Below are 23,177 nucleotides of genomic sequence, written 5' to 3' on the forward strand. Positions count from 1 at the left end.
GGGACAGCATGTGACGCTGGGCGCTTGCACGAGAGGCTCCTCTGGCAGGCTGTCGTCCTACACGCGGCCATTGCAGAATATCGCATCCATTACTCCCAAGCTCTCTCGATTTCCCTAGTCATGGGTTTTCGCTTGGGAAGTCGGGTGTGCATCACACATCCGAAGGATGTGCCCAGGCCTTCCGCTCCTTGTCAGAGTCACTTTGTGCCCCTTGCGCTGCAGGTGCCCCGAAGACTGCTTTATCGGCCGCTGTTGGCACAGTCTGCGCCACCTGCTGCAGTGAGTGTCTTCTCCGGAAGAAACCCCCTTTCCGCTACCACAGGCCTCACACGTCCTTCATGAGATAGCACAGGTGGCTCTTTGCTGCATCACATGGGCCACACAACGCGCGGCCAAATATTTTGGTGCCCTGCTTTTGTGTAGGTCAAGGGAACTTTCTGAACTGCGAAGATGGGTGGGAAACGAGATGCGAAAGTAGGATGAGCGAGCACATCCAATTCCGCAACAGAATGTGGGATGACGCGTTGGAAAGCAGTATAATGTCTGCCCGCGTTCCCCCTCTCCATGAAAACGGGCATTAGGATTTTGTGTGGCCATAGTGATGGTTACGCTATTTCCGTTGCCGAAGAGTGGACAAGGTGAATTCGTTGCAAGACCAACACCCAGAGGGTGAATGAGCCTTGTTTCCGCGACGCCGAAGGAACATGCTTTGTTTTTTGGATGGGGGCCCAACAGTGCGTCTGCCCCGTTTCACTCTTCGGTGACGAAGAAAAGTGGATTGAAGACACTGTGCTGGGTCTACTGAGCTGTCTCCGCGTGAGATGGGAAATAATTCCGCTGCAGGTAAACGGCCCCTCCCTACCACCGCAGAGCTTCTGCTAACACTGGACTCCGTCGAGGTGGTTGCCACTGCAGGTTCTGTATTCGTCAATCAGTTTCAGCCTTATTCTTGGCAAGTGATCACGATGCACTGATGTGTAAAGTTATTCCTCTTAGTAGAGTTCTACTGAATTGTGGACGGCGTTACACTGAGTTCACCAGTGCTGCCGCGCAGAGGCGGTAACCTTTGCCTTGCCTTTCCATATAGAGCAGAAGTGCCACAGCGGCATATCGGCGCACTTGCTACTGCACAACATCGTTTCGCCAAAGTGAAGGAAAGGCCCCTATTCCGTGTCCAGCGGTGAAGCTGCTCGACCGGTAGCGTTCCACGTCGTGGCGGTGTGTTTGCGACTCCTCAGTCCAGCGCCATCGACGAGCCCCTCCGAGCCCGGCTAGCGGTGCTCATTGTGTAAGACATACCCATTGGACGGCAGTCGGGAAGTCACATAGACAACAGACACCTCTGCCCAGACGTTGAGCGAGCACCCTATCGGCTCCTCAGCCCGCCGTTGTCTTAGGCTGATTTTTCCAGGATGTTTCAACTCTGATGAAGAGACTCGAGGGGGGGGGGGATGCTGGTCAAAGTCATCAAGAAAGGCAAATGCCACCGTCCTGTGTGATAGGGTGCTCGCGAAGATATGATTTCTTGAAGACAAGTAAAGGGCGAGAAGGGAGAAAGATTTGTGGAAGGCAGATGGGTATGGAGAGAGTCTTCGCGACCCCATTGGGAAGCGGCAAGGCAGGCACGCAACCACGACCGCGGCGCCGCGTCATGATTATGCCGCCGGTCCCCTCTACCGCGCTCGGTCGCGTGAGGAGCACATCAAGTCGTCTTGGACTTCTTTTGTGTGCTTTTTCTTATGGCTTGGCACCGGTACCGGGGAAGCCTCCCCCCATAGCACGCGGTTAGCCATCCATAACTTGCGGGCGATGTCGTCGCACCGTCCTCCGGAGAGTCGGCCGTCAGGTTCCGGCTCCCCTCGGATGTTTCTGGTGACGATCATATCTCGCCGCCCTCCTCGCGGCGCCGCTCTTCGCATAGCGGGCACCACGTGTGCCGGAGGAACGGAACGCCAAACGGTTCAACCCGGTGAACCTCCAGCGACCCTGTCGCGTCCACCCCGAAGTGTCGCGAGTAGGCGTCCGCCGGATTCCGCGCACCCTCGACGTAGAAAAAGACTACGTCGATCCCTCTGTTGTACCAGAGGTCGTAGGTGTACTCGAAAAGTTTGTTTAAGGCGTAGCCTCTGCCAATGCCGCCGAAACCGTTCAGGTGTTTCTGCGCAATGACAATCGCACGGTGGTCCGTGGCAAGCGCGATTCGCGCTCCGTTGGGCACCCTGTGGTGCTCCACCAGGTGTCGCAGCATTAGTTGAGCCGCGCGTGGTTCCGCGTGTGCCGAGTACCGCGCCTGGAAGCGGTCCGCCTGCAGGTCTGGGTCCTCGAACCGGCCTCCCGACCGGACGCGGCGACGCAGCTGGTACTGGCGCAGTTTTTCGAGGACGCGTTCCGCCTCGCCATCGTCGCCGCCGAGTTGCCGTTCCAGGTCCTCGGTCCAGCGCTGCCGATAGGTCCACATTTCTGTGGCGCCCGCGTCGCGGAGGTGAAGCACAGCACCCCAGCCCTCCAGCGACGCGTCGGTGAAGGCCACCGCGTCATAGGTCGCCTCGTCCGTCGTTGGGTGTCTCTCGTCCGAGATTTTCCACCACGGATTCTGTACCAGTGCGCCGCCGATCTCCTGCAGCGACCGCGCCACGGAGGAGTCGATGTACGGCACCGCGTCGTCCCAGTCGTACCCGCGGAACGTCAGCCGGTATATGCCTCGGTAGGCTCTCAGCAGCTTGAATGCCCGTGCGGGGTTCATTTGCGTGGTATGGAGCGCGAAGAAGATCAGCGAGATGAGCGAGGCCAGACTGCGTATGGTGTGGCTGGTCTTTTGGAGCGCAAGCTTCAGCTTCGCCACCGTCTTCACCGAGTTGCGGATCAGACGCTCTCGGCCATTCCATGTGTATTCCTCGCCGAGAAAAACGGTGTTGGCACTCGCCAGCTGCAGGATTTCCTCGTCCGACATCGCCTCCAGCTCGTCCCGGTTGGGTGACGTCATCAGGTTCGCCGCCTTGATGCGTGCGACGACCGTGCGCACCGCGAGCACAAACTCACGCTCCTGACCTTCGCGTGCGGCCACGAGAATGTTGTCGATGAGCGTGGTGATGGTGACGGGCGTGTCGATGTCGACAATCGTCCACGTCACCGCCTGGCCGACGGCAACGCTCCATCGCGCGCCGGTCGGGAGAGTACGAAGGCGGTAGTATCGCCCGTCATGCCTGGCTCGAAAAACGAACTTGTTACGGAGTGTCGCCGCGATCGGGATAGCGTCGTAATAAGCTTCGAAGTCGATCTGTAGCATGTAACGGGCGTATCGCAGCCGCTGTCGTCTTCCGAGGCGCGTGTCGTAGTGGACGCGCGGGACGTGATGTTTGGGAATCACGCGGTTCAGCAGGGGCTCCGTGATGAGGCGTCGTCGTCCTTTCAGCTCCGGCACCGTGAAGACGTTCACGCCGTGCATGCCCTCTGGCAATTGCACCTGGGCGCCGATGTCGCTGATCGGGCACGGTTCAAACTTGCCCATCTCGACCGCCTGTTGGATCTCCGCCGTTGTGAGCACGCACTTTTTGATGGTCCTCGACGTCCGCAACCCATCGTAGAAGGAGGGATCCAGAAAGCACTGGATTCGCTGGAGAAACCGCTTCGTTGAGGCGCGTTTTGTCGGCATCGCCAGCACGGTATCCATGTCCAGTGGTGTGTTCCGTTTCAGGTGCAGCGGCCACTGCTTCACGAGTGCCGGTCGCTCCGTCAGCACTTGGATGAAACCGGACATCTGGTCCACCATGGCCGACACCTCCTGTGGTGCGATTCCGAGATTCGCGCACGATGACTCTTGCGATCGGAAACGGAACACGGAAGCCGCAGCCTCTAGAGGGTCTGGAATAGCGCTCTTCCGGCGTTGTCCCTTGCGGTCTCGGCCTCCACCGTAGGCTGCTGGCCATACCCAAGATAGCGCAGCAGCGTGGCCTGCTTCGCGTGCCCGGAAATCATCAACAGGTCCTTCAACGGGACACCCGCTTCCGCCATACAACGGAGCGCACCTTTCCGGATCGAGGGCAGCTGTGCACCTCGCATCTCTGTTCGCACCTCCTGGGCGATCAGCGCCCGCAGCTCCTCCACGTGTGGTGAGAAGAGCTCCTCGGATGGTTTCTTCTGGACCAGCATCTCCTGCTGCGTCGCTGCAAGGTCCCTCGTCAGCACCGACGGGATCGGGTATGGGCCACGTGTTTTGGCACCCTTTCCCTTGCGGATCGTCAGCGTGACCTTCACGTATGTATCCGTCGATGCTCCCGGGAACAGCGTCACGTCCTTCGCTCGCAGCGTGGAAATGTCGCACGCTCGTGCTGCGAATCCCCACATCATGGCGAGGAACAGCGCGGCGCGTGGATGGCCTAACCGGAGCCGTTTGGAGATCCTCTCGACCTGTTGACGCGAAACGAAGGGAGGCGCATCCGGCACCGACTCCTTCATGTAACGCTGCACCGTGCCAAAAGCGCTTCGCCACTCGGGATCGTCCTGAAGGCGAATACCCCGCGTCTGCGTCGAGTAGAGCGGCAGGTCTCGCAGCGCACCCGCCACCGCGGCAAAGGCCTTCGCGGTGGTTGCCCACTTCCATTTGCGGGCCCGTGCGGTCGACAGAATCAAGTCGATGCATGCCGCCGGAAAGCGCATGAGCATCTGTTCCGAGTTCATCGACTTGATTCGCGTCAACCATCGCAAGTGGTGTGCGCGAGTGTTGGGCCTCACCAAGTTCCATGCGAGCTGTGAGATGTGTGGCGGTTTCGCGGCGAAGAGGAACCAGTTTCTCGGGCAGACCTCTGCCTCTTCGTTTTTTGAAAGAGGCCTGCCCTGCATGTTTAAAGGATTGGAGCGGAGGCTTTCGAGAGCGCGCATTGCCTCTGTCGAGATGTTCGCGTCGACGTCCGCGTACCCATCACCCTTCTGGTTTCCTGGAACGCTGTACGGCCCACCGTCCTCCTCGTCCTCTTGGAGTGGTCCCTTCCGGCGCCGTCGCCTGGCCATCTTTTTCTTTTCACCAGGCGCGGCCGTTGGCCATCGGACGGATCCTGGTGTGCCTCTGATGCCGCACTTCGCGGAAGAGGAATGTATCGTGACGCGTGACGTGGGGCACGCTGTCTCTTCGACGATTGGTAGTGCGTCCACGTCGCTGGAACGTAGACTCCCACCGTTGCCTCCGAGGCGTCCTTTGTGAGAACGTAATGACTCGGATAGCGCACGCCATTCATATCTGCCGGCGCCTCCCGGAGACATGCGCCAAGCAGAAACCTGTATCCTTTAATCACGTCGTATAATGTCGGTAACGACGGTCCACGGACAAGGTACAGTTCGTCGATTGAGGAGTCGAGGGTCACCTCCTCGCTTCGGTTTTCTTCTCGAAGAATCACCCCATTCGGGTCGGTCGGCGAGGCATCGACCATGTGGATCTTCTTTCGGAGAAGCTTCAGCATCTCTTGGACGCTGTAAGGCTGCAGTGGTGTCAGCTTGTGCCTCACGCGTTGCTGTCCCACCGCTGTGTCGGTCAGACCGTGTGCCACACCATCGCCGACTCGCGCCAGAGCCGTCGCAGCCCACAGGTGATCCAGGACTGCTTCGTACACCTTTCTGGCATGTTTGTTCGCCTCCGCGAGGGTGATTTCTGTCCACTCAGAAATGCATTTCCCATGCTGAACGTGTGGTGACACGTTCGTCGGGATAATGCCTTCTGAGCTCACCGTGGCGTCGTTTGGCGCATGCTCAGGTGTACGTGTGACGGAGTTTTTCTTCCTCCACGGGAGGTCGATCACCGGCAGATCCTCATCATCGGATGGAAATTCGCTCGAGTTTAGAGAGCGTGTTTTGTCTCCATTCCTACCTGTTGCGGATCTACCTGAGGAACTCGCGGGTGTTCTCCTGTCACTTTTCCTCGCGGCTTTTCGCCGTGGGAGTGGAGCATCCATTGCGGATCTCTCGGGACGTTTACGGGAAGGTGCTTTTGACGCGGGTACAGGCGTCTGTGGCGTGCGCTTTGTGCGCTCAGCCCGGTCCATCTTTGTGCGCACCGTTTCCTCCTTTTTCTTTTGCCGAGGAGGTGGCTTTGGAGCACGTGCTTTCGGCTGGTTTGCGCGCCTGGAATCCCGTTTCGGGTTCGTGGATTTCGTTGCGCGCCTTTCGCCACCACCCAAGTGGAAAGTGTCCTCACGGTCCACCGTGGTTTTCTTCAACCACGGTTTGTGCTCGATTTCGTTGTAGAAGAAATCTTTCCGTGACACCGGGTGGTTCGTCAGAATTTTCCTCATTTTTTCGAGGAAATATTCGCGTGGCGGGTGGTGTTTCGACGCCGCGTAAAGCAGGCGCCGCATGCACTTTGCCATGTCGTGGCTATGGTCGATTTGTATGTCCAGATGAACGCCGAAAAATACGGCAGACATATACAAACCGCAGTCGTCGCTATAGCGTTCCTGACGTGGTGAAAATTCATTCACCAAACGCAAAGCTGGCCAGACCATTTTGAAGTGCTTACGCAGTTTTTCTTCCACTATGGGAGAAGGTGCGGAGTCGAAGATGCTCAGCTGTATTTCTGCTGAGTCCCGCGTCCCTTTCTCCAAAAGCCCTGCGATCCAGTGCTTCATAATGAAGATTGGGAAAAACACCACGCCGTGACGGTGCACCTTTGCCTTGAGTTGCTGCGCGCGTTTCCAATCAAGGTGCACCATCGTGTCCGACGGAACGATCCGTTTCTTAGGGAGGTACGCTTTGTAGATCACATCGAGTTCGATGTTCGATGTTTTCCCCTCGCGCATGTCACCGCCCCACATTTCTTTTGCAAATGACCTTGCGATCCCGAATGTGGTTTGCCTCTTGTGTGCGGTGGCCTCCTGCGAAACGTCGGCTGTGGCTCCGTCGGGCGTTAGTTTTTTGACCCGTCCTGTGCCTCGCCTCCGCGGAAAAACTTACGTCGGTTGTCTCCGGCGTTTCCTCGGTAACCGTTTCGTTGGTCTGTGCCTCTTCCGTTGTGTTTTGCCGGACCATAGGTATAGTAGTTTGAATCTTGGTAATCGTGCTGGCTCTGGCTATTCCTCGGAATCCGCTGTCCGAATTTTTGTTCTTTCAGGCATTGTGAAAGCAAGTCTTTCATTTTTAGTAGGTTTTCTTCAGTGAGTCCCGAGAGTGCTTCGAACCCTGCCATGTCCAGTGCTCCGATCTGTGTCCCGTCGGCTCCGAGAATTGGCGCGTATGGCGCGCCTCCTTCTAGGATATCTGACCCGTCTCTGTTCGGAGCCCGGTAGGTATCACACGGATGTTTTCGGTGCACTCCGCTGCCCTCAACTGTTCTTGGTCCTGCTTGACTTTCGCTGTGTGCCTTTTCGAAAGTGATGCGGTTGAGGTGCTCTAACCTGCCCGTTTCGGGAACCAAAGGCACTTCGACCCGTGTCAAAACTTTTCTCCATTGCCGCATTCCTCCTGCACTGGTTTGTGCGATTTGCGTGTTGTATGCGAGTAAACGTGACGTCATGGGCTCGTCCACAAACATGGCCAACCATGCTGCAATACGTTGGTCGGCGGTGGCTTTTTGTGCCCGTGGTCCCGTCAAGCCCAGCAGAGTCGCGGTAGTGATGGCAATAACGGGTGTCATCTGTTTCGCTACGATTGCTGCCTCCATTTTGACTTTGTATCCCTCCAGTGGGTTTTTTGAGGCTTCTATGTTATCCCAAATTTCTTCCCACCTTTCTTCCACGTCCAGCACTTGTTGGATTTCTTTGTCTGCGAACAACTTTTGGGCGTCCATCACTTCCTTCTTGATATTTTTTGTTGTGGGATCTGCTGCGCCAACACTCCTCAGTAGTGATTTTGTCATACCCTTACAGGCGAAATGAAAATCGGCATCTGTCATACCGCCTTCGCGGTATAATTTTCTTGTGAGTTCTGCCGTCATCTTTGTAGCCTCCTCTGCGACGAATAATTCGAGGTACTCATCCAGCTCTTTCTCGGTTAGTCGTTTGTCGGACATTTCCGATGTAGGTGAGTCGGAGGAAAAGGGAAAACGTGCGCTTTTGTCACAGAGATTCGAGTATGTGTCTGGAGAAACGTTTCTGAATATGTAGTCGTTTTTCCGTCGCTGGCCGCATGAACTCCACTTAGTGTGATTACTATATACATTTGGAGAAGAGATAAAGGGACAAAGGTAAAGTAGGAATCCATAGAAACAGATGCAAGAGTACATATTTGCCGACCTGTGGCCATAATTTCCAATCGGGAAACATTATGGTACACAGACGGTCACACATCACAAGTGGAAGTGAGGAGTCGGTTTCCGAGACACACACACTCACTCAGGATTCCTTTTCCACGGATACAAGAAACCGATTCAGCTATCGGTCAAATTTCCCAGATCCAACACCACATCCCACCAACCACCACCACCCCCCCCCCTATAAGGTCAAGTGCCATTCGATTGCCTTTGTGGTTTTACACGCCGCCAATGGAACCCTAACCCTAACCCTAACCCTAACCCTAACCCTAACCCTAACCCTAACCCTAACCCTAACCCTAACCCGTGTACCCTCACCCGTGTACCCTCACCCGTGCACCCTCACCCGTGTACCCTCACCCGTGCACCCTGGCCCTCGGGAGGATTTCTCCGGTACAGTGGGAGAGGGTGTCGCAAGGATAGGAAGGAGTGGTAGAAAATGCCTGCACCATAACCCTTACCCCTGTTCGCGCACCCGCAGGCCAATTACCCATGTATAATTGTAGGGTGCCGTGGTGGGATGCTTCACCTGAGGAAAAAGCGAAACCAAATCCCCAGAGCTCGCGGGCTGTGCGATGGGAACGACTGCGTTGACAGCTTCTCCTTATCACACTAACAACGAAAATGGATTCGCGATTGCCCCGCACGGAGCAGTGCCGCGGTCGGGAGGCGCGAATGGCTGTCATACCAGCCGCCACAGCGCTCTAAGCCCCAGCAATGACGAGAGCATGAACCTCCTAAACGTGAGCAGCAACGGCCACCTCAAAGACCGATACAGTCGCGGGGTTGGTGGAAGCGTGGGCGGCGGCGGCGGCGGCGTGGGCTACTCCAGTAACGGGCCCTACACAAATTTCCTCCCTCACGCCGCAAGCGGTGGCAATGGCAACGGTGCGTACGCGCCTGTGCCCTTCCTGCAACCGCAAGTGTACATGAGCAAGAACACCGGTGGCAGACCCGGCGAAGTGGTGTCATACAGCGCCTCTCCTCCCATGTCTGGCTACCCCATGGAGATGGTGAGCGGGTACAACATGCCGCCGTCACAGCAGCATCAGCGTGTCAACATGTTAAACACGATCCCCAACCTCAGCGCTTCCAGGCCTGACCACAACAACAGTCACTCATGCCTTGGAAGCAGCCCAGCCCATGGCATGATAGGCTGGCCAACACTGCAGCCTAGCAACGCACAGATACCGCCGCCTCCTGCGCCAAGTCACATGAGCGGCACATCGCAAGGCCCGCAGCAGCAGCAAGAGGTCATAGGAAGCCTATCCGGCTTCGCGTACGCGTCAGCATCATCGCCAATGGCGTATAACCAGGTGCCACCCACCTGTCAAGCCGCTTCTCACAATACCAACCCTGCTGTTGCAGGCACGTTCGCCTCAGCCTCATCCACACACTCGCCGCGGATATCAAGCGAGCAGGTGAAAATTTCGCCGCTCAGGGCTGACGTGGCCACGGCATCGCAATCGCTCCTTCAAAGCGTCAGCAACAATGGCGCTCAGCTCGGCCTGACTACGGATGCCGCCAATAATGCAGCAGTCATTGGGTCTCTGGTAGACGCCAAAACGCCTTGGGTGAGCAAGAACAGTGAGGGGGCGAAGTCTGTGCCTTCCAGCACTCCGCAGGGCATGAGCACGTCGGCACTGCCCGCAGCGGCTGCGCCATTCCCGCACGGCTGCGTTGGCATGAATCGTAACCATGTCGGCGCCGCAGGAGACCGTCTCGTGGCTAGCCCGCGCAACGGGTCGGCAATGCAGCAGGCGGCTCGAAGCGGCAGCGACCCGCACGCTACCAAGGCTGCGGATGAAAGCGAAACCGCTGACGAGGCAACAACACCGAAGACGGCTATGCTACGGAGCGTGATGCCGTGGTCGCTACAGGGTGCAGCAGAGTGGGCGAGCAGTGATGACGCGAAGAAGGCGTCTGTTGGAGGTAATAGCGACTACGCTCTTAGCCGTGGAACCACAGGCAAAGAGGAGGAGCTTGGCGCTAGCCACGTTTCCCAACTGATCGCATACCGAGACATGTTTGTCGCCGACCCTGCCAATCAACTACTACAGTCCGCGCCGTCGAAGAACGCGGACATGTCTATCGTGAACATGCTACTTGCTGATCCGCAGCAGAGCGACGCCGCGATGACGTCGGTGGTTAGTACGGGGCAGCTGGCCCTCCCTACTACGACAGAGCTTCCCAAACCCGCCCCAATGCTGCCCGCCCAACCCGGCGGTGTCTTTCCTATGTATGTCCTTCAGTTGCCAACACACACACCGCAGCAACAGCAGCAGCAACCTCAGTCTCAGCCGCAGCTCCCCACGACCTCGCCGCCACAGGCGGCGGCACTGTCTCCGGACAACCCACTCTACTACACTATGGCCAACGGCGTGCCTCTCCTTCTGCAGCCAGCGGCGGTGTCTGGCGGGATAGCGATTGCCTACCCGAATGGCCAACCGTTCCCGCACGGCGGCGATGGTGTAATACCGTATCCGACTCTCTGTCAGCCGTCACCGCCACAGCAGCCGATGCAGCAGCAGCAGCAGTCAATCCCCATGATACCGCACAGTCAAGCTATGATGAACACGCCTGGCCTCGGTGGAATACCGGTGGCACAGTTCTTAGCGCAGGCAAGCACCAGCTGGGGCAACCAGTACCACTTTCTCTCCAACAGCCCCGGCAGCCTTCCTAGCTCCTTCGCCAGCGGTTTCACCCCGGCGTATAACAGTAGCAACCTGTTCCAGCCCGATAACACCTTCTCGCAGTAATATAAGAAGGCGCCAAGCGCAGTTTAGTCTGATTCCTTATTTTATTTTTTCGTCTTTCTGGGGGTAGAGAGATGAGAAATCAGTGTTCGGCCTGGTACTACTGCAATACAGAAGCTCCCAATTCTCTTTCCTTCCCTTGCACAACAAGGGATCGCACTCGTGTGCAGCTGTGCGGCATCGGTGATTTTGGTTCCGTCTGCTGTTTTTCTCCTTTTTTCAGTCATTTTTTCTTTTGTTTTTCTTTTTTTTCATGCGCGTGATCGTTCCTTTGCACGTGGGTGTGTGTGCGTGCGTGCTCAGTGCTCTTTGCTCCTCATCTCGTCGTGTTCACGCCCTCCCCCTTTTTTCTTTCCGTTTTGTTTTGCGTTTCGCTTCATGACCGCCATGCAAAAGCGCACTTTATGAACGCTCTCTCCCTGACGTTGGCCTTTTTTTTCTACTTTTATCATTTGCACTGTTCATCTTGTTGCTGCCCGCTCTCTCTCTCTTTGTTGCTGTTCTGCTCCTCGTGTCCTTCCATCTTTTACACTTAATTGTTTTCTCGTGTGTGCACCGCCTCTCTGTCTTTCGCATTCACTTGCGTCACACGCACACAGCGGCTGGGTGGTGTTGCGGATTTTCAGCCGTAGACCCGATTTGGGGCTCTTTTTTGTTTGCTTTGCCTTCGCTCACTCTCTTTGACCTCATTTGATTGGAAGATCAAAACGTTTACCCCTCTTCCTTTTCCCTGCTCTTTTTGTTTGTTTTGTTTTAGCTCTCGATATCTGCTGCTGCTTTCCTCTTTCATCACTTGCCTCCACCCCCCCCCCACCCTCCTCCTCTTCCACTCACTTCTTTACCTGCCTTCCTGGTTGTGTGTACGAATGGGTCTGCATGCGGCTGTCTGTGTTAGTAGTGAATGCCGCGCTGAACCCTATGCGTCGGGTACTGCTGTTACCGATGATGGCACTGATCGTATAGCGTGTTTCTCTTTTTTTCTTCTCGGAATTTTCTTAAAGATCTCTCTCTCTCCCTCTCTGTATGCTCGTGTGTGAGGAGTGGATTGTTACCTGTCGGAAATGTGGACATAGCCGCCAGCTTGATGAATAAAGTGGGAGAAACAAAGAAAAAAAAAAAACAAAGCTGAGGACCACCGCCTTGTACCTTTGTTAGTTTTAATTTTCGTGCCTTTCGAACATAAGATAGGCGCACTCGATAAATATTCCTCCCTCTCCCTCTCTCTCTCTATCAGTCACGCACTCGTTCTCTTTCTTCTTGTGGTTGTGGTTGAGTGTATACTCTCATCTGTGCGTGTTTTGATTTCCCCTTTGTTTGGGTTTGCCTTGTTTTCTTTCTCTCCCTGGGAATCGGGGCACTTCTTTGTTTTTCATATTGTTCTTCCCTTTTGCGCGCGTGGGTGAGTCGCTCTGCCTCTCTCCCTGTTCGTTTGCTTTTGGGTGTGTATGCGTGTGGGTGGGTGGGGGGTGTACGTCTCCTTCTCTCCTTTTCGCTTTTTTCTCTTCCGTCTGTGCACGTATTGCGTGCATGGAAACGAGGAAGTGTGCAGACAGTCATAACGGTCTCACAAGCGAAAAACGACGAAAGCGAACATTTGAAGTGAAGTATCAGCAAGAAGGAACTACAACGACCCCCCCAATCCTCTTCGGGCACACACACACATGCATACATACCCATATATATCTATCTATATCTCTATCTCTATAGATATGAACCAACACACGCCTCAGCGTCGTCATTCTTTTGTGCGTTTTTTCTTTTTCTTCCTTTTGCGTTCTCACTCGCTGGATATAATTTTTCCTGTTGTCTTGCTGTCCTTTGTCCGTCTCCCTCCCCCTTCCCTTCCCTTCCCTATTTTCGGCTGGACGCTTCCCCCCCCCCCCCCTCCTCCTCCTCTCTTTTATCGAGGTGCATCTGCGCACCCCCTTTTACGTTTGCTGAATGTTTTTTCCCCTCCTGCTCTCTCCTTGCCCTAAATGACGGGCGACCACCCCATCTCCCCTCGCCGCGTGGGATCCAGGGTCGCGTACCGCGCCCTTTGCGGGGAAGCCAGACGGCCCACCGCCCGCCTCTGGGGTCGCCTGCGCAGGCGCGTGGTGTCGGCCGCCAGGTCTGGGCTGGGGCTGTGCGGAGGAAGCCCACGGTCATGATGGCACCCAGGAAAGGACCTTGTGACCTGTGCCGGCGGTTCAGCGGTTATGGGCGCCGGCCTGCTGTGTTTTTTTTTTTCGGTCCTAGCCGCGTCGCGGGGATGTTGCGCGTGACCCTGGGCCTGGCCTGCGCTGTGTGCAGTGGCGCCGCCAAGCGGTGTTGGCTGACCCGACCCCTTGGTGAATCCCCGACGGAAGTCTGGACTCGGCAAGCGACGCACTTCACCCACACACCCCACAGGCCTGCAGGGCAGTTGGCCTCCCGGGAGTTTCAGCACTTCAGTGTCGCAAGAGGAGAGCAGCCCGACCGTGGCGTCCCCGTGCTCGTACATCAGAACACACGCGCAGGTGTAGGCCCTCTCCCTTGCCCAAGGACGAGGTTGGAGGAGTGACGGTCTAGCTTTGCTGCGGTGTAGCCCTACTGGACGGATGCACCCCACCACCTCCTACATACCTGAGAGGGACCTGGTGGCGCGGGAGGCTCCTGATCAGGTGCCCAGGCGGTGTCGCACGCAGTCCTCACGTTATCGGAATGGGCACCGGCTTGCACCACCCGCTGCAGGACGCGAGTGGACGACCCGACCGGGCCGGGGCCATCCTGCACGATGGGCTCAGTATCAAGCACTTGACGTGTGCAAACGGCGAAGACACCTCGACAGGGACACAGAAGCGCCACCGCATGTCAACCCTGGCGCCCAGGTGCTTCATCTATGCTTAGGGGGTACCGTCGTCACAACGTCGAGTGACCAGTGGACGATCAAGTCCACTAACCGCTTTGAGAAGGAATGTGAGCCGGGGCCGCCAGTGATGGCTGGCACCGATTCAAACTATTCCCACAAAGCCAACTCGAAACGGTACCGCATCGTGATTGCCGGGTCGGTCCACAGGGACCGCGCCTCTCACAACATCAAAAACGCGAAGACGCGCGATCCTCAGAATGCGGTGCTGAGCCCCACCACCGAGACAACCCGAAAGCGCATCAGGGAGGGGGGGTGGGGTGGATCGTCCATTCGGTGGCACCCGCCACAGCGCTACCACGCATGCACAGCTGTCAGGTATCCCTCATGGATAGGGTGAGATTCCTGGCCAATGGCAACGGTCGGCAGGAAAGCGGTCCTGTGTGGTAGAGCCGCTTATAGGCCTCCCTGTTCGTCGCCCCGAGCGCCGCCCTCTCTCGGATGCGCTCATCAGCGAGCTCGAAAGAGCGAGCCCCGAAGGATGGGTACGGTCCTGCAACGCCCTCACCCCGGCGACTTTCAATCCATGGAACGCATTCAGGCCCCCCATGCTCGCCCCCCCCCCCCCACACCCCCGCCCGCACACTGCGCGCACCGGCAATGCGACACGGCGTCCGCTACCTCTCAGTGCGAAAGGGGCAGGCCGGCGTGTTGGTGAAGATGCCCCAGCGGAAGTCAAGGCGGCACCCGGCAGCCTCCTGCCCACGCCCCCCAAACCGCCAACGCCGGGCAGGCTTGAGGTGGCACCTCGCGCAGTCCACTGCGGCTCCGCCCCGAACGTCGCCGAAATTCACTGTAAGAGTGTGAAGACTCTCCCAACGCACTGCAGGAAAGTCCTGCTGAGCAGCAACAGCCAGAGCGTGGCAGTCGGCTGCATCCTTGGCTATATGGAAGGAGAAGCATAATGACCCCCCCCCTTCGGAGGCCGTACAAACTCGGTGATTTTTCCACGTTTTGCCACCCTGTGACACTGATCAGCAGCCTGGGCAAGCTGCTCCAGTAAAGGATCTCTCCACGCCTGCACAGCCATCTGGAAGACAGTCACACACCACCGCTGTCCGGCTGCCGTCCACACCGCTCTACTGTAGTCCTCCTGGACTTGCTTGTCCACAAAGTGGTCCAGAGCCAGGAAGGTACCAAGATAGGAGCAGTGTTTGTGGATGACGCTCATGTGTCCGGCTTGCCAGATCACGGCGCTGCGAGGGTTCAACGTAGGCCCGCACCCCTTACTCGTTGGCTCATGGATGTCTCAGGCGGTCGTCGCGCCTGTGCTCGCTTCCACAAGGTGAAACGGAGGAGGGCAAGGTTTGCACGCGGAGTCCCACAGGGATCTGCCCGAGGCCCTCTTCTCTTTGGTGCCGCAGGCTCCCTGAGCGTGGAGCTGAACAAGACACCCGGGCTGCACCACACCCTCTTTGCTGATGGCGCCACACTCCTCACGCCCTCCTCAGACATGGATGCCACACAAGCGGCGCTACAGTCCACCCTCTTGGGGGCGGAGCACTGGACGCTGGGGTACACGCTGCAGTGCGCGACACCGCGACCAGCCACCACTCTCCGTTGCACGCACGCATCGGGAGGGGGTATCGCTACCCCCGCTTTCTGGGCGTGGAGCACCAGCCAATGCGCAGCCCTGGCCGGCATGTTGCAGAGGTCATCCACGCACCCGCGGCCCGACTAGCCAAGCTGAGGACGGTCGGCTCGCAGGGGTGGGGCCCGCCAAAGGGTCGTTGCCGCTCTTGCTACATAGCACTCCTTGAGCCAACGCTACTCTGCGGAACCACCGCGTGGTGTGGCAGTGGTGGCCCAAGCTGCGGGAAGGGCCTTGAGGGCCTTCACGTCCAGGCAGCCGCAGCCGTCGCGGATACGCCAGCATACGCATAGAACGCAGGCGTGCGTGCCGGATGGCCGTGTGGTCGCAACACCTCGGTCGCTCTCACACGGGTGTGCAGGAGTCGACACCCTTGGAGCACCGCGTGCATACGCCTCCCTCGTACGCAAGGGTCGCGTGGACTCTTCGGAGAAGGAAAAGCCAATGGGATGCAGACAGCGACTCTCGCGTTTTGCGAAGCTCCGTCACTCGCTGTGAGCAGATGGTACAGCAGGCAGGCAGGCAGGCGGACACCAAGTGGGGAGCGGCCGCGTTGCTTAGCAATAATAGTTCGCACATAGGGACAGGGACAGGAGGCCGCGGCCCCCTCGCTTGCAGCTACCGCGCTGAGTGCGAGGACAACTTGATCAGCTGAGACACAGAGGAACAGGTGTGGCTGCTGTTGCGGACTCGGTCTCCCTCCTCGCAGCGCTCAACGCTGGCCCTACACCAGTGGTGGGTAGCACACTGCGACGCATCTGGGCACCAATGCTGGCGCCACTAGCCCGTCGCCTGCGCCTCTCGCTTGCGCTTGTCTTTGGTCATTGTGGATCGGAACACGACGACAAGGCTGACAGGCTTGCAAAAGCGGCAGAGCCAGAGGACCCGGTGCCGACTGCCCTCATCTCACAGACCTGGTCGCCCGTCTCAGACGCCAGGCCGACGTTCCCCGGAACCGCGATACGCAGTGCGCCGCGCTGCGGCAGAGGTGCCTTAGTGGCAGCTGTCCCACACCAGAGAGCAAGAATGCTGAGCTTGCGCGACGACATGGAGTGCGGGTGGTGCGCCCACACCCGCCTGCGTTTGGTGTGAGGGCGTCCTACCCGGCGCTGGGCCCGGTGTGCTGCGCGAGACTCCCTGGTCGCTGGAGGCTCGCAGCGCGCTGCACTGCAATGAGCTGACTACGCGCATCTCACTCACGCTGCGTCGGCTTACCTCGTCGGTCGTCTGCCGCTGCCCCCCCCCCGGCGCCCCTTCAGAAGGACAAGCCACGAGCTCTATGTGCGCAGCCACATGCCTATCCGCGGACCCGCTCTGCTTGGCACGCCCGCTCCTGTCAACGGCGCGCGGATCCAGGGGGCGGGGCGAAATGTCGCTTGCGCCGCAGACTCGTGGCAGCGTCCCGTCTGTCGCGGCACATGCGGGCAAGCCATCCAGACACGCCCCCCTCCCCGATAGCAACGTCGTCCTGGAAAGGCCTGAGGGGGCAAAAATGCGCGCACTGGACGCACGCGCTGTCAGAGATAGCCGGTACAGTGTAGCGCATCCAAGCAGGACGCGAGGAGACCCACACCAGTCAGCCCCAGTGTGTGTGTGGGTGTGCGAAAGATGCGGCATCCCCTCCATCCGACCGGGTGGGCTGGGGAGGCGCGGATCCTGGAAGCATGGCGAGGGCACCCCGAATCGCGCCATCGGCCCTGCAGACTCCCATGTGGAGAGCCCCCACGCCACATTACGGGATGCCGCAGCTTGAAGCGACAGAGGGGGGAGTGTGGCGCACAAGCAGAGCGCCGGGTCCCGGAGAGGGCCCTGGCCTCCACCGTCGAGCAGCACGCGGGTCGCGGCTGGCATGGGTTGAGGCGTGTGGCCCACCCTGGCCCGTCTGGCGCCGCGCGTGTCCGAGGAAGGCGAGGACGTGTCGCCAGCCCCATGGCCCCATTCCATGGCTGACGGCTCGTCCTGGACGCCGAGGCTTTAGCCGTGGTGCACCACGGAGGTATGGGTGAGCTGTGGTTGTGCAGGCGTGTGTTTGCTGACTTTGGGCATGGTAGAACGGCCACGTTGAAAATTGTTCGATTACGTATTCTCTCTTTGTAAGAGCTGTGCTGCCCTACTGGTCTTTCTCTTCGGTCCACCACCTACTTGTCACGTCTCTTTCATGTTTTCCCCCTTCGCTGGAGCCTTTTTAGCTTTGGTGAACAACACAACAGTGACAGTTGTGAACAAACCTCCTGTTTCTTCTGCCTCTCCCTCTTCGGAGATGTCTTTTCTTCGGTTGTGGTTGTGGTTGTTTTTTCCAATTCGTGTTTATCGTGCCTTTTGTACCCCCCCCCGCGTGTGTGTGTGTGTGTGTGTGTGTGTGTGTACCGGTGAGCACTTTCGTTTTATCGTTTTTCATGCCTGAAGGAGAAGTGCGATGAAGTCAAGCAAAAGACGAGGATCATCCTCGACTCGGCCTAACCCTAACCCTAACCCTAACCCTAACCCTAACCCTAACCCTAACCCTAACCCTAACCCTAACCCTAACCCTAACCCTAACCCTAACCCTAACCCTAACCCTAACCCTAACCCTAACCCTAACCCTAACCCTAACCCTAACCCTAACCCTAACCCTAACCCTAACCCTAACCCTAACCCTAACCCTAACCCTAACCCTAACCCTAACCCTAACCCTAACCCTAACCCCTAACCCTAACCCTAACCCTAACCCTAACCCTAACCCTAACCCTAACCCTAACCCTAACCCTAACCCTAACCCTAACCCTAACCCTAACCCTAACCCTAACCCTAACCCTAACCCTAACCCTAACCCTAATGCCACCGTCCTGTGTGATAGGGTGCTCGCGAAGATATGATTTCTTGAAGACAAGTAAAGGGCGAGAAGGGAGAAAGATTTGTGGAAGGCAGATGGGTATGGAGAGAGTCTTCGCGACCCCATTGGGAAGCGGCAAGGCAGGCACGCAACCACGACCGCGGCGCCGCGTCATGATTATGCCGCCGGTCCCCTCTACCGCGCTCGGTCGCGTGAGGAGCACATCAAGTCGTCTTGGACTTCTTTTGTGTGCTTTTTCTTATGGCTTGGCACCGGTACCGGGGAAGCCTCCCCCCATAGCACGCGGTTAGCCATCCATCTTGTGAGCGATGTCGTCGCACCGTCCTCCGGAGAGTCGGCCGTCAGGTTCCGGCTCCCCTCGGATGTTTCTGGTGACGATCATATCTCGCCGCCCTCCTCGCGGCGCCGCTCTTCGCATAGCGGGCACCACGTGTGCCGGAGGAACGGCACGCCAAACGGTTCAACTCGGTGAACCTCCAGCGATCCTGTCGCGTCCACCCCGAAGTGTCGCGAGTAGGCGTCCGCCGGATTCCGCGCACCCTCGACGTAGAAAAAGACTACGTCGATCCCTCTGTTGTACCAGAGGTCGTAGGTGTACTCGAAAAGTTTGTTCAAGGCGTAGCCTCTGCCAATGCCGCCGAAACCGTTCAGGTGTTTCTGCGCAATGACAATCGCACGGTGGTCCGTGGCAAGCGCGATTCGCGCTCCGTTGGGCACCCTGTGGTGCTCCACCAGGTGTCGCAGCATTAGTTGTGCCGCGCGTGGTTCCGCGTGTGCCGAGTACCGCGCCTGGAAGCGGTCCGCCTGCAGGTCGGGGTCCTCGAACCGGCCTCCCGACCGGACGCGGCGACGCAGCTGGTACTGGCGCAGTTTTTCGAGGACGCGTTCCGCCTCGCCGTCGTCGCCGCCGAGTTGCCGTTCCAGGTCCTCGGTCCAGCGCTGCCGATAGGTCCACATTTCTGTGGCGCCCGCGTCGCGGAGGTGAAGTACAGCACCCCAGCCCTCCAGTGACGCGTCGGTGAAGGCCACCGCGTCATAGGTCGCCTCGTCCGTCGTTGGGTGTCTCTCGTCCGAGATTTTCCACCACGGGTTCTGCACCAGTGCGCCGCCGATCTCCTGCAGCGACCGCGCCACGGAGGAGTCGATGTAAGGAACCGCGTCGTCCCAGTCGTACCCGCGGAACGTCAGCCGGTATATGCCTCGGTAGGCTCTCAGCAGCTTGAATGCCCGTGCGGGGTTCATTTGCGTGGTGTGGAGCGCGAAGAAAATCAGCGAGATCAGCGAGGCCAGACTGCGTATGGTGTGGCTGGTCTTTTGGAGCGCAAGCTTCAGCTTCGCCACCGTCTTCACCGAGTTGCGGATCAGACGCTCTCGGCCATTCCATGTGTATTCCTCGCCGAGAAAAACGGTGTTGGCACTCGCCAGCTGCAGGATTTCCTCGTCCGACATCGCCTCCAGCTCGTCCCGGTTGGGTGACGTCATCAGGTTCGCCGCCTTGATGCGTGCGACGACCGTGCGCACCGCGAGCACAAACTCACGCTCCTGGCCTTCGCGTGCGGCCACGAGAATGTTGTCGATGAGCGTGGTGATGGTGACGGGCGTGTCGATGTCCACAATCGTCCACGTCACCGCCTGGCCGACGGCAACGCTCCACCGCGCGCCGGTCGGGAGAGTACGAAGACGGTAGTATCGCCCGTCATGCCTGGCTCGAAAAACGAACTTGTTACGGAGTGTCGCCGCGATCGGGATAGCGTCGTAATAAGCTTCGAAGTCGATCTGTAGCATGTAACGGGCGTATCGCAGCCGCTGTCGTCTTCCGAGGCGCGTGTCGTAGTGGACGCGCGGGACGTGATGTTTGGGGATCACGCGGTTCAGCAGGGGCTCCGTGATGAGGCGTCGTCGTCCTTTCAGCTCCGGCACCGTGAAGACGTTCACGCCGTGCATGCCCTCTGGCAATTGCACCTGGGCGCCGATGTCGCTGATCGGGTACGGTTCAAACTTGCCCATCTCGACGCCTGTTGGATTTCCGCCGTTGTGAGCACGCACTTTTTGATGGTCCTCGACGTCCGCAACCCATCGTAGAAGGAGGGATCCAGAAAGCACTGGATTCGCTGGAGAAACCGCTTCGTTGAGGCGCGTTTTGTCGGCATCGCCAGCACGGTATCCATGTCCAGTGGTGTGTTCCGTTTCAGGTGCAGCGGCCACTGCTTCACGAGTGCCGGTCGCTCCGTCAGCACTTGGATGAAACCGGACATCTGGTCCACCATGGCCGACACCTCCTGTGGTGCGATTCCGAGATTCGCGCACGATGACTCTTGCGATCGGAAACGGAACACGGAAGCCGCAGCCTCTAGAGGGTCTGGAATAGCGCTCTTCCGGCGTTGTCCCTTGCGGTCTCGGCCTCCACCGTAGGCTGCTGGCCATACCCAAGATAGCGCAGCAGCGTGGCCTGCTTCGCGTGCCCGGAAATCATCAACAGGTCCTTCAACGGGACACCCGCTTCCGCCATACAACGGAGCGCGCCTTTTCGGATCGAGGGCAGCTGTGCACCTCGCATCTCTCTTCGCACCTCCTGGGCGATCAGTGCCCGCAGCTCCTCCACGTGTGGTGAGAAAAGCTCCTCGGATGGTCTTTTCTCGACCAGCATCTCCTGCAGCGTCGCTGCGAGGTCCCTCGTTAGCATCGATGGGATCGGGTATGGGCCACGTGTTTTGGCACCCTTTCCCTTGCGGATCGTCAGCGTGACCTTCACGTATGTATCCGTCGATGCTCCCGGGAACAGCGTCACGTCCTTCGCTCGGAGCGTGGAAATGTCGCACGCTCGCGCTGCGAATCCCCACATCATGGCGAGGAACAGCGCGGCACGAGGGTGACCGAGTCGGAGTCTTCCGATGATCGCTTCGACTTGGCGTCGCGAAACAAAGGGAGGCGCATCCGGCACCGACTCCTTCATGTAGCGCTGCACCGTGCCAAAAGCGCTTCGCCACTCGGGATCGTCCTGGAGGCGAATACCCCGCGCCTGCGTCGAGTAGAGCGGCAGGTCGCGCAGCGCACCCGCCACCGCGGCAAAGGCCTTCGCGGTTGTTGCCCACTTCCATTTCCGGGCCCTTGCGGTCGACAGAATCAAGTCGATGCATGCCGCCGGAAAGCGCATGAGCATCTGTTCCGAGTTCATCGACTTGATTCGCGTTAACCATCGCAAGTGGTGTGCGCGGGTGTCGGGCCTCACCAAGTTCCATGCGAGCTGTGAGATGTGTGGCGGTTTCGCGGCGAAGAGGAACCAGTTTCTCGGGCAGACCTCTGCCTCTTCGTTTTTTGAAAGAGGCCTGCCCTGCATGTTTAAAGGATTGGAGCGGAGGCTTTCGAGAGCGCGCGTTGCCTCTGCCGAGATGTTCGCGTCGACGTCCGCATATCCATCACCCTTCTGGTTTCCTGGAGTCCTGTACGTCGCGCCGTCCTCCTCGTCCTCTTGGAGTGGGTCCCTTCCGGCGCCGTCGCCTGGCCATCTTTTTCTCTTCACCAGGCGCGGCCGTTGGCCATCGGACGGATCCTGGTGTGCCTCTGATGCCGCACTTCGCGGAAGAGGAATGTATCGTGACGCGTGACGTGGGGCACGCTGTCTCTTCGACGATTGGTAGTGCGTCCACGTCGCTGGAACGTAGACTCCCACCGTTGCCTCCGAGGCGTCCTTTGTGAGAACGTAATGACTCGGATAGCGCACGCCATTCACATCTGCCGGCGCCTCACGGAGACATGCGCCAAGCAGAAACCTGTATCCTTTAATCACGTCGTATAATGTCGGTAACGACGGTCCACGGACAAGGTACAGTTCGTCAATTGCGGGGTTGAGGGTCACCTCCTCGCTTCGGTTTTCTTCTCGAAGAATCACCCCATTCGGGTCGGTCGGCGAGGCATCGACCATGTGGATCTTCTTTCGGAGAAGCTTCAGCATCTCTTGGACGCTGTAAGGCTGCAGTGGTGTCAGCTTGTGCCTCACGCGTTGCTGTCCCACCGCCGTGTCGGTCAGACCGTGTGCCACACCGTCGCCCACTCGCGCCAGAGCCGTCGCAGCCCACAGGTGATCCAGGACTGCTTCGTACACCTTTCTGGCATGTTTGTTCGCCTCCGCGAGGGTGATTTCTGTCCACTCAGAAATGCATTTCCCATGCTGAACGTGTGGTGACACGTTCGTCGGGATAATGCCTTCTGAGCTCACCGTGGCGTCGTTTGGCGCATGCTCAGGCGTACGTGTGACGGAGTTTTTCTTCCTCCACGGGAGGTCGATCACCGGCAGATCCTCATCATCGGATGGAAATTCGCTCGAGTTTAGAGAACGTGTTTTGTTTCCATTCCTACCTGAGGAATTCGCTGGTGTTCTCCTGTCACTGTTCCTCGCGGCTTTTCGCCGTGGGAGTGGAGCATCCATTGAGGATCTCTCCGGACGTTTACGAGAAGGTGCTTTTGACGCGGGTACAGGCGTCTGTGGCTTGCGCTTTGTGCGCTCAGCCCGGTCCATCTTTTTGCGCACCGTTTCCTCCTTTTTCTTTTGTCGAGGAGGTGGCTGTGGAGCACGTGCTTTTGGCTGGTTTGCGCGCCTGGAATCCCGTTTCGGGTTCGTGGATTTCGTTGCGCGCCTCTCGCCACCACCCAAGTGGAAAGTGTCCTCACGGTCCACCGTGGTTTTCTTCAACCACGGCTTGTGCTCGATTTCGTTGTAAAAGAAATCTTTCCGTGACACCGGGTGGTTCGTCAGAATTTTCCTCATTTTCTCGAAGAAATATTCGCGTGGCGGACGGTGTTTCGACGCTGCGTACAGCAGGCGCCGCATGCGCTTTGCCATATCTCGGCTATGGTCGATTTGTATGTCCAGATGATCG

The 23,177-nt window shown here is 58.2% G+C and overlaps 3 protein-coding genes across 3 annotated transcripts; 1 reads left to right on the forward strand and 2 right to left on the reverse strand.

Annotated features, from left to right (window-relative positions):
• Positions 1-1,879: 1,879 nt before the first annotated feature.
• Positions 1,880-6,698, reverse strand: LBRM_20_6120 (uncharacterized protein; the record flags this gene model as incomplete). The annotated part of the gene is given in 3 exon segments (XM_003723113.1): positions 1,880-3,853; positions 3,856-4,842; positions 4,845-6,698. Coding segments are annotated over 3 exon segments (4,815 nt in total).
• Positions 6,699-8,808: 2,110 nt separating this feature from the next.
• Positions 8,809-10,992, forward strand: LBRM_20_6130 (conserved hypothetical protein; the record flags this gene model as incomplete). Its single annotated transcript, XM_003723114.1, has 1 exon — positions 8,809-10,992. One exon carries the CDS (start codon positions 8,809-8,811, stop codon positions 10,990-10,992), a length of 2,184 nt encoding a protein of 727 aa, XP_003723162.1.
• A 7,686-nt stretch (positions 10,993-18,678) lies between these two features.
• Positions 18,679-23,140, reverse strand: LBRM_20_6140 (TATE DNA Transposon; the record flags this gene model as incomplete). The annotated part of the gene is given in 2 exon segments (XM_003723115.1): positions 18,679-20,652; positions 20,654-23,140. Coding segments are annotated over 2 exon segments (4,461 nt in total).
• Positions 23,141-23,177: the final 37 nt, after the last annotated feature.

Source organism: Leishmania braziliensis (assembly GCF_000002845.2).
Source record: "Leishmania braziliensis MHOM/BR/75/M2904 contig, possible fusion of chromosomes 20 and 34".
Lineage (NCBI taxonomy): Eukaryota > Euglenozoa > Kinetoplastea > Trypanosomatida > Trypanosomatidae > Leishmania > Leishmania braziliensis.